The 17,838-nt window shown below is 36.3% G+C and overlaps 2 protein-coding genes across 2 annotated transcripts; both read right to left on the reverse strand.

Annotated features, from left to right (window-relative positions):
- Positions 1 to 2,025: 2,025 nt before the first annotated feature.
- On the reverse strand, positions 2,026 to 3,204 carry LOC110869838. The gene is made up of 3 exons (XM_022119051.1): positions 3,201 to 3,204; positions 2,591 to 2,939; positions 2,026 to 2,548 (listed from the first exon to the last, which is right to left on the reverse strand). The coding sequence occupies exons 1-3, from the start codon at positions 3,202 to 3,204 to the stop codon at positions 2,026 to 2,028; spliced, it is 876 nt and encodes a 291-aa protein (XP_021974743.1).
- Positions 3,205 to 3,327: 123 nt separating this feature from the next.
- Positions 3,328 to 6,934, reverse strand: LOC110872575. The gene is made up of 5 exons (XM_022121389.2): positions 6,563 to 6,934; positions 4,902 to 5,529; positions 4,539 to 4,809; positions 3,774 to 3,836; positions 3,328 to 3,624 (listed from the first exon to the last, which is right to left on the reverse strand). Exons 1-5 carry the CDS (start codon positions 6,855 to 6,857, stop codon positions 3,565 to 3,567), a joined length of 1,317 nt encoding a protein of 438 aa, XP_021977081.1. The 5' UTR covers positions 6,858 to 6,934; the 3' UTR covers positions 3,328 to 3,564.
- Between the last annotated feature and the right edge of the window lie 10,904 nt (positions 6,935 to 17,838).

The raw sequence follows: 17,838 nt of genomic DNA on the forward strand, positions 1-17,838 counted from the left end.
TATTTTATAACTTTTATAAAATATAACATCATATGTTATAAGACTTACACTACTTTTATTACGTTATTTAACCCATTAAATAACAAAATAAAATATTCTTTCAAAATAAATTATCCATATAATTTATTAGTTTATCAAGTGCAATTATTTAGAAAACCAATTTCTAAATATTATAAGTGTTTATATTTATTTGTTTGATTACATCATAAATAAATATTATAAGTGTTTGTCTAGCTTGTATTTGGGTATGACTCGACTTGGATCATAACGTACTAGCCACATCAATTTAATATGTGTCTTGGGCACACAGAATCCAACAAGGCGAGCTCCCTCAGTCAACGTCTGCACAAACATGTGGCACAGGTTGGCATGGACCATCTGCCTACTTGACCAGCTCCCCTGAAGGTATGGAGATGGTCCTTTGGATCATTGGTCCTGTCATACCTATCTAGGTTATGAGGGGGCTTGAGTTTTGGAGGCAAAGGTGCTTCAGCGATTCTTCTACTGAACTTTGAGACCTCTGCTAGGTCTTTTGGCAGATACGGTTTGTCTAACATGTTGTTGCCTTCACCTCCATCGTCATTGTGGTCTCCTTTATCATCTCCTTTCCCCTTAATTATCACAACCTTTTCCTCAGGGGTCATTTGCTTGAACACTGCCATGAAAGTTGCCAAAGGGTCTGGGTTAGCACCCCTGTCGTGGGGAGCGTTGTTACCCTCGTTTTGTGGTGTGTCAAAGACGGGTCTTGACCGCAGGCTTTCCAACCTTTCCATTTTTTTCCAAATCGTACAGCTGCCTTCGTAGCTCATCCTTGTGTCTAGACACAAATTCCGGTATGATATCTCTTTTTTTGGACGGTGGTTCCATGTCGTCGATGGCTTCAAATTCACTGGTAACGTCCTTAATGGTCACTGGTCCTTCAGTGCCTGAATAACCTTCGTAATCTTAGAGTTGGGAAATGGTGGAGTTGCCATTTTGTGGATCGTTTTTGAAAGAAAAACCTTCACTGCGTATAAGTTCTTGTTGGGATATCTCTGTTGACAGAGGTCCCACGGATGGCGCCAATGTCGAATCCCCTAACTCCAATTGGAGGTTAATGAGACTCGTCAACGCTCCGATGGGCCTTCCTTTTGACCTACAAAACAGAACACTGTTAGCCTCGTCACGGAGGGCCCAAAGGGGGGATCCGTGACCAATCTCACAATAGACTTTTGACCACTTGGAAGTGTTATTGTATGTGATCTAATACCATGACAACACTCGTGGCATATTGTTTAAGTAAAAGAGAATCAAAGTCAACAAGTCCCCGCTACTCTTTTATAATAAACAATTCCAATAAATTCCTCAAACATCGCCTAAAGAAAAACCATGGTCATTAAACCATAATCCCCATCAGCCTCAAAGCTAATGTATTTTAGCAAAAAAAAAAAACATTCCCAAAATGCAGCTAAAACATTACATATAATCGGCTTTGTAACAACATCTACTTTGTTTCCAAAACAACCCCAAACCTACAACAAAAGTGATGTCAAATAGGCCCAAATGTGCAGCTTTATTGCTGCCTAAACAGCCCCAATGTAAGACCTGTTGTGAATGATAATCAAAGAAAATCAAAGAACTGAATTCTATTGATTTAATTCTTGCATCCAAAACATAAAAACAAGCCTTTATTTATAGGCTTTACAAGAATGAATAAAAGGAAAGACTTAAATATGGAGATGATGTTGAGGATCCATTATTTTTCTAAATTATTTTTTTCTTCTTTTTCTAACACTCTCCCTCAAGTTGAATTATGGGAGTTCCAAAATTCAACTTGGCCATTTAGGTTTTGGCATTGGTTTTGATTTTTTTGGTTTTTGGGTTTTTTGGTTTTTGGGTTTTTTGGGTTTTGGTTTTGGGTTTTGGGTTTTGGGTTTTTGTTTTGGGTTTTGGTTTTGAGTTTTGAGTTTTGTGTTTTTGGGTTTTTTGAGTTTTTCGAGCGGAAACGTAATATTCTTGACAGGAGCACTTCGCCTTTTAGGGTGCTCAGTGCCACGTATATCCATCCTGATCTTCAGTCTCAGATGCGTCTTCACTTTGAACCCTAATTATTTCTTTAGAAACATTACTGCCGCCATCCTTCTCATCGTTGTCGTTAATAGTGGCCTTGTTGTTACCTATGGCAATGACAACCTTCCCCTCTTGATTCGGGTTCTTAGTTTTGTGGTTGTCACTCCAACAGTCAGGGAACCCCGCGATTCTGAAACACTGATCCTTGGTGTGTTTGTTCATCCCACAGTGACTACACTTCAGTTTGGATTTGTCGATTCGGGATGATGATTTTCCGGTGAAGCCCGATCGCCGCTGCCCCTTCGTGATTAACCCATGTCCATCGATTTCAGTGGTTCTGCCAGCGATAAGCCCCGCTGTCACGCCGGATTGTGAAGTTTCAGAGATGGTACCACATATTCCTTGATATGCCATCTCATTCCTTACAGCCGCGTAGGCTTGCTCAGCCGAGGGAAGTGGATCCCGCCGAAGGATTTCTCTTTTGACTGGGTGAAACTTCCTGTTAAGAGCATTCAAGAATTGGAATCATTTTTGTTCAGACCTGATATTGTTATATGTTGCTATGTCAACAGAGCAGGTCATTGGATTTGGATCCCTTCGATCTATTTCTCCCCAAATGCCTTGTAGCTTGATCCAAAAATCTTCTAGGGCCGAGCCGTTTTGCTTGAGTTCGTTTGCTTTGACGTGTAAATCGAAGGTTTGTAGTTTATCTTTCCCACTGCTATATGTAACCACCAATGCGTCCCACAACGCCTTCGCAGTGGGAAACTCGGTGAGGTTACCGGCTAACCCTGGTTCAATGTTTTGTATGAGCCATGAGAACACGACTAGATCGTCCTGTTCCCATTGCTCGTATTGTTCATCTGATGGGTTTGGTGGGGCAAGTTTTCCTGTAATATGACGGGTTTGCTCTAAAAACAGTGCTTTTGCTTATGAGTCAAAGCTTGTGACCAAAAACTACTATAGTTTTAAGGGATATTTGCTAAAAGAATGAAAGCATGAATATGTTTGATACAACTACACTTGACGCTTTTGACATATTCTTCAAAAAAAAAGGTTGATTTATCAACTTTTATTTGCTACATGAATTGATTTGGGTCTCTCAAATTATACAACGGCTCAGATTCGTTTTGTCTTGTTTCACCCCAGACCCATTGTTATTAAAACGCGTTTTGATTCGAACCAAATTTATATTTTCATTTCGACCCATTAAATTATCCAACCCGGTCTCCTATAAAACTGGCGTTAGAACAATGCATGTTTTATGCAAAAACAATATTAAAACATGATTTCCAATATGTACTGTATGTGCCCTTAACAAACTTCAAAAAATCTTCTAAAACTACTTAGCACAGTTCCAAGATGTTTTTATTTCTTCTAAAACTACTTAACAAACTTCAAATTTCTTCTAACTACTCCTTGAATATTGAAACCTTTTTTCCGGTGTTGAGCAGCTTCAGAAATTTGAACAATTCCACAAACCAAAATCACATGGAATATATACACATTCAACACTCATTTCTTCTTGGTAGAACTTCTCTTTGCTTTCTTATTTTTAAATCCTCCTCCGGTCTCCTGTCAAGGCGACAATAATTAAACAAACATATTGCACGGTTGAAACAAAAGTTCTAAAACATTCATGTCCTACAACATTAATGTGATATAATATCTTGAATGTTTTTAAGAGCCAATTGCGAAAAAAAAAAAAAAAACACTAGATGTACCTTTTTATAAAGCATGTAAGCGGCTCGACCGGTCAACTCTTGCCCGTTTTTACTAACATAAACCTGAAAGTAAAAGAATATTAATTCAGAGGTAAATCCTCTAAATCTTGCTTTTTTATTTTCAAACTGATTAGAGTGTGTAGCTCTTGGTTTAAAAAAGCACAAGGCGCTCTGGAGCGTTTTGGTCCAAAAGTTGAGGTGCGAGACACAACCAAATTCTGCATATCTCTCATTTAATTTACATATAAACCCGCCTTTTTAAACCAAGATGTAGCTATTATGAAATGTTTAAGCTAATAAAGTTAATAGACACACTATAAACTAGAGTAAGCTACACAGATGGTCCCTGTGGTTAACCAAAATTTTGGATTTAGTCCCTATTTTTTTAAAGTCTACGTATGTTCCTTGTGATTTGCACTTTGCAACGTATTTAGTCCCCAACTTTTGTTAAAAGTACACAGATAGCCCCTATGGTTTGCACATTGTAACGCATTTAGTCCCGGACGTTTAGTAACTAAATGTGTTACAAAGTGCATAGGACAGACAGGGACCATCCATGTACCTTTGGCAAAAGTTAGCGACTAAATGCATTACAAAGAGCAAACCACAAGGACCATCCGTGTACTTTAAAAAAGCTAGGGACGGACTAAATCTAAAATCTTGGTTAACCACAGGGACCATCCGAGTACATTACTATTTAAACTGCTATAATAATGCAGAAAACAGAAATGACTAATATAACAAATCTAGCATGTTCCAACTTACTCTCTTCCCTTCTTGGTTTGTGAACCAATGCCCCGCACCAGCACCAACACCAACACCTGTACCCGTACCAATACCAGCAGCTTGACCGTCTGCTTGAACCCTCCTTTTTCCGGCATCTTTCGGGATCTCTTTCCGAGCACCACGCTTCTGATTCACGAAACCTTGTGAAGTTTCTTCGGCTTTTGATTTTCTTGAATTTTTCCTTGAGCTTGTTTCCGCGTTATTAGTTCTAGCAGCTTGTTTAGACGTTTCACCACCACAAAATTGACCCCTAAAAACACATAACACAAAAAAAAGGTCTATAACACTTGACAAAAAACAATTACCACTCATACAACAGAATTTACATAGAGCCAGCCTCACATGTAATCGATATTTGACGTGCTGGGCTGCTTGGAATCTTGATTTGCTGCATTTAATGGGTAAAAATTCGGCAGGCGAGCGCGAACTAAATCTTGGACCCTTGGATCAATATGGAAGAAATACTGATGCGCAGGGGGGCGAGGGTCACCCAAATCTATTACACTACTTGTAACACAAACACTTTGATTATTCTCTCGGACATTACTCCGAACCTTACTTTTATCTTTCATGGAACTGAAATATTCGTCGCAGAACGAATCTAATGCAGGTGTTGGGATATTAAAACTCTTATCTAACGGGAAATCTTCCCATAGATCTTTCCTTGTTGAACGTACTGACTCGTTTAGCTTTATCGGCTCGTCTGATACGTCGAAAGTTTTACTAGTGGCGTTTTCACTGATAAACGGGTCGTCAAAATCAGAGTCAGAATCAAGCAACTGGAATCTTCTGAGAGGACTGGAAGTTGAGTTTGGAAATGGTGGTTTATTGCAGCTTGTGATTACGGACTCTGGGTCGTTGAAGACATTCTGCTTTCGTTTTCCTAGTTGTTTGGTTAAAATCCCATGTGCGTTAAGTGGAAACTTTGAACTGTTGAGGACTGAAGGGCGGTGTGTTGAGAGATGTTCATCTGTGGTTATCAACAAAGTTAGCATACATGAGACAATTATATAGTAGCACCCACATAACACAAACAAAAATGCATTAAGATTTATATAACAAAACAAAACTCCTCAGACAGACAGACAGACACCTATAAGCATGGGTGGCTCGACTGTACAAGGAAAAAAAGCTGAAGCTTTGCACCACCCAATTCTTTTAGGTAGTGTTCGTTACCTCGTTTCATGGATTGTAATGGAACTGGAATCGGAATTCGCGCAGAAATTGAAATTTGATTTGTAATTTAGGTGTGTTTATTTTGCAAAATGGATCAAAATTTGAATGGAATTATTTTATAAATGAGTAAATTACTTTTTGAGTCCTTTTGTTTTAGTGGTTTTAACCACTTGAGTCCAAAATCAAAAAGTTTAACGCCTTGAGTCCCTAACCGTTCATTTTATAACGTTTTGAGTCCAATTTTGTTCATTTTATAACTTTTTGAGTCCAATTTTGTTAAAAAAGCGGACTCAAAAGGTTAAAATTTGGACTCAAATGGTTATAAAAAAAGCGTCTAGGGACTCAGGGCGTTAAATATTTTGATTTTGGACTCAAATGGTTAAAACCACTAAAACAAAAAGACTCAAAAAGTAATTTATTCTTAAATTTATTTTTATTTTTTTTACCATTTTGGTTTGTTCAATTCAATCCGAATTCAGATTACTGATAACCGAATACCCAATTCGGTCTAAACCAAAAACCGAATATGGTTGAGTTTTCAATTCTTTTTTTTTCTAAAAGCAAATAAACGTATTCATACATGCCAAGTTACATTATAACAGAAGGTAGACGGGCAACAAGCTGCGCCGCCACCCCTTTCTGAATAAACACCCCTAATTTAAGGTAACAAAACACCCCTAACAATAACTCTTACATCTACTTAACATTTAACTTCATTAGGGTTTCAAAAGAATAAATTGGCAACCAGATTCAACACAATTAGCTACATTGAAATACAAATAATCCTACTTTCAATCAACAACATCCATAACAACCTATACAATTACCTTCTTGCGACGAAAACTCATCGATATCGTCGTCATCAACAACCACAGAGCAATCCAAACCCCCCTTCCTCTCAACCGAATCCAAAGGCACTCTTTCCTGGACCGAGGATCCTCGCCTGAGGCGCTTCAGCTTCGGAACTGAATCCTGACCTTGAGAGTCTGAGTCAAGGACAGTTAAGGTTTCAAAATCTTCATCGGTGTCCTCGAAGTGATTCGTGGCGGACGGAGGTTTGGTTTCTTCGGTTTGATCGAAATCAAAGCCTAGTGAGAATGAAGGTGGTTCGAAATCAGCCATTGATGTGAAGGATTATTGGTTAGGGTTTGGATTGAAATGGGGAGAGTAAGTTTTTTTATTAGGGATTGAATTGGCGCTCTTTTATTGAATTTGTTTCCAAGGCGCGGTCATTTTCATATTTCAAACAAAAAAAAATCTAAAGAAAGGTATTTGGAATTGGGATTAGAAAAGTTAAAAATCTATTCAAAATGTTTTTTCTTTTTTTTAAAGAAGGAACTAAATTAATTATGATTTATTAAAAGACTAGGTTATCACATGGGATTATTTTCCGGGCTCGAGAAAATTACTTTTATTAAAAATTATTTATAATTACTTGAAAGTATGACAGATTAATGTCTTGGTTATAAGAATAGTTATAAAGTTTTCATAAACTTAATCACGGGTTATGAAGTTGTAGGCATACTTATTAACTTCTTATAATTCATTAATGATTACCACCTTGGTTGTCGAGGCAAGCCTACATCAGCCGCACGTAACTATGATGTATGAAATGTGGTCTCGCATCGTTACTTCATTTTGATGCTGTTTTGGTACAACTTTTTCATAAGTTTAAGCTTTTGGTGAGTGAAAATAAATATCGTTGCCTAAAACATAAATTCTTACATAAATCATAGTAATAACATATTCCTCAAAACCCAAAATCCCATGGCTGGTAATATTCGATCGATAAATTAAAAGACTCGTATCCATAATATTTGATCGATTTTAAAGGCACAATTTTTAAACCCAAACTAATGGCTTACTCACTTTTAAATACTTGAAATTAATCCATTTTTAAAGGCCCAAATTTTCAAATACAAAATCCGAAATCGCTAGAAGAGTCGCAAACTAATGATACAGGGTATCACCCAGGAGAGCATCCCGGGCTCGAGGAAATTACTTATATAATTTTTATTTATGGTTAATACATACTTAAAATCATAAAAAGTATGACATGTATTCAAAGTATGGTTCAGATAGTTCTAAAGGTGATGATGACTTTTCCTTTTTTCTAGAATTCAATATGACATTTGTAAACACCATTTTGCTTCGGAGAACTTTTTTGTTAATCACATAAAGCTTTTGTCGTTGATATGAAAATCATAGCGCAATCTTTACCATATACATTATATAAACCCAATATATGGTATGACAACATACTGAACTACTTTAACATGTAACTATTGATAATTATTAGGAATCAAATTTATGTGTATGTTAGGAATCAAGTATTTAGTTAAGGACTACGTGTCTAACACATGCTCAAATTATTATTATATTCTAACCATCATTTTACAACCATCAAAAAACCATTAACCATCCACACTTGAATTGTTGTACTTTATCACCCAAAACCACGCATTATCCTTCATAAAAAGAACTAGAGAATATTCAAAATGAACAACTTTAAAAAAAAAAAATCAAATTGTTATCACTATATGACAGTGCAATAACAAAAGATAAAAGAACATACTCTTAGTAGAGGCCAACGATCTTAACAGCAACATCTAGTGTATCGATTTAGGGTTAATAAAAAATGGAGTCGTTTGATCGATTTCGTAACGGTGAAAAGAGGTTCTTTCAAACTCATATGCTTTCTCTTTGAGCCTAACAAATATTGTAAAAAAATTGTGAAAAGACATAAAACAGATAAATAATAAAGAATCGAAAAGTATATCTATATCTATATACCTTATTAAGTAAATTGGGTCTTTAACCCTTTTGGTAATTTTACCATATGTACAAGTTTTGAAGCCACATGTATAAATAAAGCAAACCATTTTAGAGGGGGTAAATTTGGACATTGTCCAAAGTTTTAAGACACTTTGAGGGCACTCTAGACATTTGATACATAGAATCCATGCCCACTTATGTCTTTCATTAATTGAATTAAAATAAAGAATCAAATAAAAGTTTTTTTACAGGTATCAAATAAAAGTTTTAAGAATGATACTAATTATCATCATAAATTAATTATAATGAACTCTTAAGTTCATGTAAAATAATGCATTTTATTGAATTCACTAATTGATTAAATTAAAGGAATTAATTGATTAAATTAAAGGTTAGACATGCAACCTTTGGGATCTATACTATATAATAAAAGAAACCTGATTTGGGACACATGTCATTCAATGAGGGCATCAATAATTTATAGATAAATTTTAAATTAAAAAGATTTAAATATTATATTAGAATTTTATTTTGATTTGAAATTATTAAACAAAAACCCATAAAATTAGTAACCATGTGTATACGAAATATCTACAAAAGTAAATTGCAATGTCGAAGTTTGATAATCATGAAAAACAATTAGTTATTTATATTATCTAATTAAGTGTAATCTTAATAAATAACTTTAGTGTTAAAAACTTTTTAAATTTTTAATGCAAGTATATTATTATAATCTTAATAAATAAATTTGATATTAAAAACCTCTTATAATTTTAATACAAGTATGTTATTACTAGGTTAGAACCCCGTGTATTACACGGGTTGAATAAATGTAATTTTATATATTAAATAATAAAAACTTATATCTTTATGAACCTTGTATATTGTACGGGTTAAATAAATGTAATTTTATATATCAATTAATAAACATTTATATCTTTAAAAACCATGTGTATTACATAGATCAAATAAATGTAATTTTGTATACTAAATACTAAAAACGTCGTATCTTTTTACTCTTCATATGCTATGCATATTATCTATGTCACATAGAAAACATCATGTTTTTTTTAGATAAGTTTACCATGTCAAATAAGTAATATGCATATTATCTATGTCACATAGAAAACATCATGTATTTTTAGATAAGTTAGATATATGTGTTTTAAAACAAGGTAAACTCTTAACATACATATTTTTTCCTATTGTAACTAAGATGTAGAGGTCTGTGAAATGTATCTTCACATTCGGAATGTCATAACTTTGTTTTTTAAACTTAGACTTACTTAGTTGTCGTATGGTGTCTCATGTCTTTATTTTTATTTTTTCACTTATATATATGTTTTATTGGTTCAATTGTACATGTAAAGTATTACAATATATATAGTATTTTCTCAACTATCGTTAATTGGTTTTATTGATTCAATTTTTGTCTATGCATTTACAATACGTTTATCTGTCTAGAAGTCCTTTTTTCAGACCTTTCAAATGGTATCGTTTTTATTGGTTTCCTTACTAATTGTGATAAAAGTAATTATTTCGTACAATTCATATTGGTTTATAGCTTTGAATACGAGCATACCTTATATTAATGTTAATGATAGCGAAAGTGAGGAAACTATATTTGGATAGTAGAAAATATAATATTATGCCAACATTAACCCGTCAGAATAATCTATTATCAGATAAAATCAGACACGTTACCTTTGAACAAGAAAATGTCACAATACATATTAGTAGTGGTACAAAATTTTAAGTTCCTATGACAAATCCTAAAATAAATAACAGATCATATTATTATGGATGGCTATACAAACTTCAATATTTATTTCGTATTTGGTATGCATATTACTCTATATTATATATACTTAGATCATATTATGAACATATTATTTTTATTTCACATTATAATTATGATTCACCCCGTGTATTACACGGGGCAATAACCTAGTTTTATAATATAATAATATCTATACTATATTATAATACATTTTACAAGGATGACTGCAAAATTACAAATTTTTATGATTACAGTACAAATACTAAATAAGGTTAGTTGAGGGTAAAGTGATCCTTCTATATAATAATTAAATTGAAGAAGAAAAATTAATTAAATAGATTGTGAAATTAACGACGGTAATTTGAAAGGTCTATCCTTCCACTCATCTATACACATCCGGAAAATTTCAAGATCATCATCACAATAACTTACTTAATTATCTTTCAATAATCCGACCTTGTGGGATTGTATCACTGCTGACTCAGACCAATAGGTTGAGGGTAACGTCGCCTTCAAAAGAGGGGCCTACTATTATAACTTAAAGATAATCTCTTAAAATGCCCAAAGTGTGGAAATCATCAAAATGATAGATAAAAGAGGAGTTGGAACCAAGTGATTCCTTCTTGTCTATTTGTTTTTCCTTATATTTTAGTTTTGCTTTTTAGTTTATCTTTTTATAGTTTTAAAAACCTTTTCTTAAAAGTTTGGTTCGATTAGACGTTAACGATAAGCCGGTATTAAAAGCTCTTGTATCCTTGGACGACCTCAGTATCTTGCCATCACTATACTACGCCCGCGATGGGTGCACTAGCCCTAACGTGTGCAGAGTGATAGTAGAATATCGTGTTTGAACCAGCGAGTAAAAAGAGCTAAAAGATATCTAAAAAATATATACACACCCGCACACGTCAACATTCATAAGTATTATCTGAAGTAGTAGTGAGCAAACGGGTTAGACTCGTCGAAACCTAACCGAAGCTACCCGAAACCAAGAACTGTAAATAGTATTTTCCACAAACCGGAAGCCATATCATATTTATACTACATGGTCAGTTCGGCTATTTAATGGTCTAAAGGTTTGGTTCTCAACCGGTTCTACATAACCCATTAACCCAATATCAGTAGTTGGGCTTCAAATTAAACATCGTTGTTGGGCTTGGTAAAAGAAAGTAACCAGTTCCTATAAAACCCCTTTCTTTTATCGTTTACTTTCTTTTATCTTTAAAAGGATCCGTTGGTTTTTCGGTGCAGTCATTTGATTTGGTAATAGTAATAAAAAAATAACAAATAGAAAAGAATAATGGTTTGGGTTGTGTATCTACGCCAATCTACGGTAGAAGAGAAGGTTCTATCGGAACAATTATTTATTTCAGTGTACCTCTTCCCTTTTTTCAAAAGGGGGGGGGGCAGTACGGGAGAAATGTAACAACCCGACTTTTCGAATTGTTATCTGTTCGCTACTCGCTTCGATTTGTAACCATCTTGTACTCTGAGATTCGATATGAATAAAGGGTTTTGTTATACTAAATACATTTTCATCACACAGCACTGCTGCACGTTTAAACGCTTTATATTCGCAAACTCTCAACGCGAATGCAACATGAATTATAGAGAATTATGCTATTTAAATTGCCGAGTGTGTTTGTTTGTTCGGTAACCACTCACGCCTTCGCATTCGCTTATCACGATTAAAAAATGCTAAATCGCAAACGCAATTAGTAGTAATAATGTTATGTTGTGTGTTCTTATATGCTTTACTTGTGTGTGTGCTTTATATGTATTGTTTATTCGCTCGAAACGCTCAAACCTTACTCACACAACTCGATTTATCACAACAAAACGCAACACAACGCTACACTTCACTTCTCAATAAAATACTTAACATACTGGTGCTAACTAACGCAACAAAACGCACTAAACGAGCATCCTACACGCGAAACGTGGAGTTTCCCACTCAAAACAGCACCTTCGAACGACGCCAGCTGGCCTCGTACGAAGACAACTGCTTCGAACGAATGTTCCTGTTCGAACCCAGCTCCTCTATAAATACCCAAGCCCTCCTTTCTCATTCTCACTTAATGATTTTCATACCGAAACGCTGCCGAATTGTTGTCCGACCATTTTCAAGTAAGATTTAACAGTTTTATATGATTACACAAAGTTTTCCACTTCGATTTTCCACAAGATTCACTTTGATTTCATCAAAACTCTTCTAATCTGTCACACCCCGACCGCGTATAACATGCAACCGCGGCGGAAAACGTCGGGGAGTGTTGTGGACAGAATTAAATTGTTTCATAACCATGGCATACAAGTTGTATTTTATTTATAAACAAAGGTGTTACATTGTCTTAGAAAGAGAGTACGGAAATCAAAACATAATTAAGCTAGTTCAAACTTCATTTTTAGGCTCTAAGGCACAGGTCCGCCCTAGAATCATGATCATCGTCCTATGGAATAGCTCCTGAAAACACATGTGAAAGTAGGTACGTCAGCATAAAAATGCCTGTGAGATACATAGGTTTTGTGAAAATGGGGTTCATGACTTGAGTTTTGAAGAATGTTTAATAACAGTCAGTCATGAACCTTGTAATTTGTTTTGCTTTGTAAATCATTTGAAAAACGATAACATCAAACGGTATGTATAGATAAGTCCAAGGTTAAACGAATAACCAAGTAAAATGAGTTGAATAAGATAAGTTGTTTGTGAAAATAATGTCTTGTGAAGAAAATGTTATTTATGTAAAATGTGATGTGTCTAAACTGAAATGACTTAGATAACGCCACGATATGTAATATCATACAAACATTTATATATAGGAAGTACCAGCGGCGTATCCACCATGTTTGTATCATATTACATATGCCACGTTACTTAAATCATTTACCCAAACCAATCCACCATGTAAATTGTTCATGTGTAAACCAAATGTCAAGTGTTATTGTAAACCATGTCAAATGTTTATGTTCAAATGTAAACCACCAAACGTACATGTCAATGTCGACGTGTTTATGTTCAATGTAAATCATGTAATGTGAAATCCCAAAATGTATCATGTATGGTAAGCGAAATGTATCAACTTAAACCACATGCACAAAACAAGTCGTTGAAGTAAAACGTGGTTTAAATCAGCGTTATGTTCTGCGGGAAATGCATGCTCTATTGATATTAACATTTATGTGGTTTTGTAAACTATGCATACATCCAAGCCTTGAGACTGCGGCGATAAACCCTTAAACAAATTAAAGGTTTATCTAAGTTATGTATATCGAATTCGGTCACTCCTTCCAGTCCTATCAAACCCAGGACTTCAGGAATGGGAGTTGTCAATTCCTATGGTACCACTACCTACTAACGAACGGCGTAGCTAATGTTAATGAATGTATTGTCCCATGTTAAACAAACCAAATGTCATAGCAAAATGAAGGCATGTGCCCATATGCTGAGTAAACATATGCAGCAGAAATGTTTATGTAAATCAATGTGTCCATATGCTGAGTAAACATATGCAACAGAAATGTTCATGTAAATCAATGTGTCCATATGCTGAGTAAACATATGCAACAGAAATGTTCATGTAAATCAATGTGTCCATATGCTGAGTAAACATATGCAACAGAAATGTTTATGTAAATCAATGTGTCCATATGCTGAGTAAACATATGCAACAGAAATGTTCATGTAAATCAATGTACTAAGTACGCACACAATGGGCATACATAGCATAAAATGTAATGAAATCGTGTACTATAATGTACTAACAACATAGCAGGCATATGATGTGAAAACATGGAAAGCATGAAAGTAACAGATAGGCACATGTGTTTCACCCCAAAACAGTTTGGAAAACAGTAAAAGATGGGGTTCTATGTACTCACCTGAGGTTGCTTTGTTGTTCTTGTGAAATAACCAGGTAAATGCGAGAGGTCACGGAATATCAACGGCACCTAATAGGTAGCTATGTTAATATACCGGACCAAATCGGAAGATCGGATAGTACGCGGGTTCGTAAACCAAACGAGTATGGAGACTCGTGTAATATGGTTTAACAAAACCTACATACTAAAATGAAACTTAACCTAAGTGCTTACGGTCCATCACGACCCGCTTAGGTAGCTTACGCTACCCTAACGCGTCGCTCGCGTAGAACGCGTCTGGAACGCCTAACATCGTGACCACAAGGTATAACCTCGGAAGGTTATAGCTACGGTCACCTAATGTGTTTGGTCAGGTCCTAATGACCGACCAAATGGGTCGGGTTCGAAAGCATAAGCGATGGTTTAGATCGCTTACCTTACGACCCTATATAAGCACTAAACTAAAAGTGACGAGCTAAGCATGTTAGAACATGCTTAACTAAGTTTAGAAACAGGTTTGACATCAAAACAAACGGCTTTGATGCCCACGAGTAGTTTGGTTACAAAATATGCAAGAATGCACATTTTGGCCGAAACTACGACTCGTCACCGAGCCTAGATAACGTGGTGATCAGTAGGTATGGTCACTACGGACCATGACCATCATGATCACGCTCACGTTATGAAGTTCCATGAACTTCGCATCGACCATAAGCTGGTCAATGCAGAAAGTCAACAAAACGTTGACTTTCGGAATCGAAAAGCGAATAAAAGAGCGAAAGAAGACTTACGGAGGGTCTCCGAGTGCTAATCAAGACCAAATAGCTCAGGTATGAAACAATGGTTTCAACTTAGAGCTCTAAGATCTGATTTTGTGAATTTTACACTAAAGGGGGGGGGGGTATTTATAGGAAAAGTGGAACCGTTAGGATCGTTTTATCGAATATCGTGCCTTGATCTCGTGCGTACATGTGTCCAAGTGGATAAGTTCAGTGAACTTGACCCTTGGCTCTTCATTGGGTGAAAAGGCATCGCCTCTTGATCGAACGAAAGGCCAGATTCTGCATTAAATGCAAAATCTTCTGTCAGACATGTTCACGCGGCCCGCCTCATGTTTTGGGCAATCCTTACGCGGGCCGCCTGGCCCCTCTGATCTGCACCACTTGCAGAATTTACACTTTTGGTCCCTGTTGCGTGTTTAAGCTATTTCCAGCCCTTCTAAGACTTGTAAAGCCATCTTTAAGGCCCTAAAATGATGCCTAAACATTGTGGACATGAAACATGCCCAAAAATATGTCGGATGTCGGTTCGTTTGGCCGTACGATCGCGATGTTCGCTTAATTACGACGGAATGCGCATAAGCGTGAAAGACGATCCAAATGACGCGAAGAATGGATTTTTCTCATGCCAAACACTAAGGCATAATATAAGGATGCTTACATAAATTTTTGGATGTCCGGATGTATTCAGAACGTAAGTTATGCGCGAAAGTGCAAACTTGTGCACTTTTTGACACTTTTAGTCCCTGAATGATCCAAAAGTTTGTTTTAGCATACCAAACCTCTCAAAGCCTATTTCTAAGCTATGTAAAGGATATTTATGGTATGTTTAACTTATGGACATGTTCCGGAATGTTCGTTACAGTTCAAATTGGGATACTTTCGCAGTTTGTCAAGTTTAGTCCCTGTAAGTGAATTAACTTGTTTTTGCTATACCAAAGCCTTCAAAACTTATTTCTAAGTTATGTAAAGGTTATTTAAGGTACGTTGAGTATATGTTGATGTTCCGGAGTATTTGTCGCATTAAACTGAGTACGTTTACGCACTAGTTAACGTATAACTCTCTAGAAAGCGATGTAGAGTTTGGAATTGAATAAAAGTCAAAACATGAAAAATGTAAAACACAATGAAACAAACATTGGGATCAAATTACATTATTTTATTGATAATTGAACTGTTCACAATGATTACAGGCACAGATGTTACAGTCTCCCCTACTTGTGGAAATTTCGTCCCGAAATTTATTTAGAGGAAACTGATTGAAAAAGATGCGGATATTTTGCCTTCATTTGATCTTCACGTTCCCAAGTAAACTCGGGTCCACGCTTAGATTCCCAACGAACCTTGACCAAAGGAATGCGCTTGCGTTTAAGCCACTTGACTTCACGTTCCATGATTTCTACCGGTTTCTCAACAAACTTCAGTGTTTTATCAACACGAATTTCGTCAAGCGGTATGTGGAGGTTTTCATCAGCTAAACACCTCTTGAGATTGGACACGTGAAAGGTTGGATGAACATTTCCAAGTTCAGGAGGTAACTCAAGTCTGTAGGCTACGTTACCGATTCTTTCGACGATCTTAAATGGTCCAACGTATCTAGGTGCAAGTTTTCCTTTCTTTCCAAATCTGATCACACCTTTCCAAGGTGAGACCTTAAGTAATACACGATCACCGACTTGAAAATCCAAGGGTTTGCGTTTTAGGTCCGCGTAACTCTTTTGACGGCTTCTAGCTGTCTGAAGGTTATCACGAACTTTCTTTACCTTTTCTGTTGTCTCTAAAATGAGGGCAGGTCCAGTAAGTTGAGCCTCACCGATCTCATTCCAGCAGACTGGTGAACGACATTTTCGACCATAGAGAGCCTCGAAAGGAGCCATGTTGATGCTGGAGTGATAACTGTTGTTGTAGGAGAATTCAATCAACGGAAGATGTGAATCCCAACTACCACCAAAGTCGATCACACAAGCTCTAAGCATATCCTCCAGTGTCTGGATTGTTCTTTCAGATTGACCATCCGTTTGCGGATGATAAGCTGTGCTCAGATTAAGTTGAGACCCCATAGCAGATTGCATGGTTCTCCAAAAATGAGAAGTGAAACGAGCATCTCTGTCAGAAATGATGCTCAAAGGAACACCATGTCGAGCTACAATTTCATCTACGTAGATTTGAGCAAGTTTGTCAGCCGAAAAATCCTCACGGATTGGTAAGAAATGCGCTGACTTGGTAAGACGATCCACGACTACCCAGATGGCATCGTGACCTTTCTTTGTGCGCGGAAGTTTAGTAATGAGATCCATAGTAATGTTTTCCCATTTCCAAACTGGGATCTCCGGTTGCTCTAATAATCCGGAAGGACGCTGATGTTCAGCCTTAACCTTAAGACAAGTAAGGCATTTTGATACGTATAAGGCAATGTCTTTCTTCATACCAGGCCACCAATACTGAATACGAAGATCCTTATACATCTTATCTGAGCCAGGATGAATGGAATAACGAGACTTATGGGCTTCGTCCATAAGCAAGGTACGAAGATCATCTTGGCTTGGGACCCACAAACGGTCCATGAAATAGTACGATCCATTGTCTTTCAGTTCAAGAGCAGGTGTTATGTGATAAGGAAATTCCTTATCCATCAAGCCTTGTGAAACACAAGCTTGTTGAGCCTGAGAAATACGGGCTTGGATATCGGTTTGAATAACAGGTTGGACACGTACACAATGAAGCTTAGTACGTTCCTTGCGACTTAATGCATCGGCTACGACATTCGCCTTACCAGGATGGTAGCGAATCTCGCAGTCGTAGTCGTTTAGAAGTTCAACCCAACGTCGTTGTCTCATGTTGAGTTCTTTCTGATTGAAGATATGCTGAAGACTTTTGTGGTCTGTGAAAACCACACATTTTGTACCATACA

Source organism: Helianthus annuus, chromosome 13, assembly GCF_002127325.2.
Source record: "Helianthus annuus cultivar XRQ/B chromosome 13, HanXRQr2.0-SUNRISE, whole genome shotgun sequence".
Lineage (NCBI taxonomy): Eukaryota > Viridiplantae > Streptophyta > Magnoliopsida > Asterales > Asteraceae > Helianthus > Helianthus annuus.

Bases quoted from the DNA above. Each gene is read 5' to 3' on its own strand.
- LOC110869838 (XM_022119051.1), bottom strand. The intron at 2,549-2,590 runs GTCTGAACAAAA...TGCTCTTAACAG, and splicing joins GCAACATATAACAATATCAG to GAAGTTTCACCCAGTCAAAA.
- LOC110872575 (XM_022121389.2), bottom strand. From the start codon at position 6,857: ATGGCTGATTTCGAACCACCTTCATTCTCACTAGGCTTTGATTTCGAT. The intron at 4,810-4,901 runs GTGAGGCTGGCT...ATGTGTTTTTAG, and splicing joins ACGTCAAATATCGATTACAT to GGGTCAATTTTGTGGTGGTG. The intron at 3,625-3,773 runs GTACATCTAGTG...TCGCCTTGACAG, and splicing joins CTTACATGCTTTATAAAAAG to GAGACCGGAGGAGGATTTAA.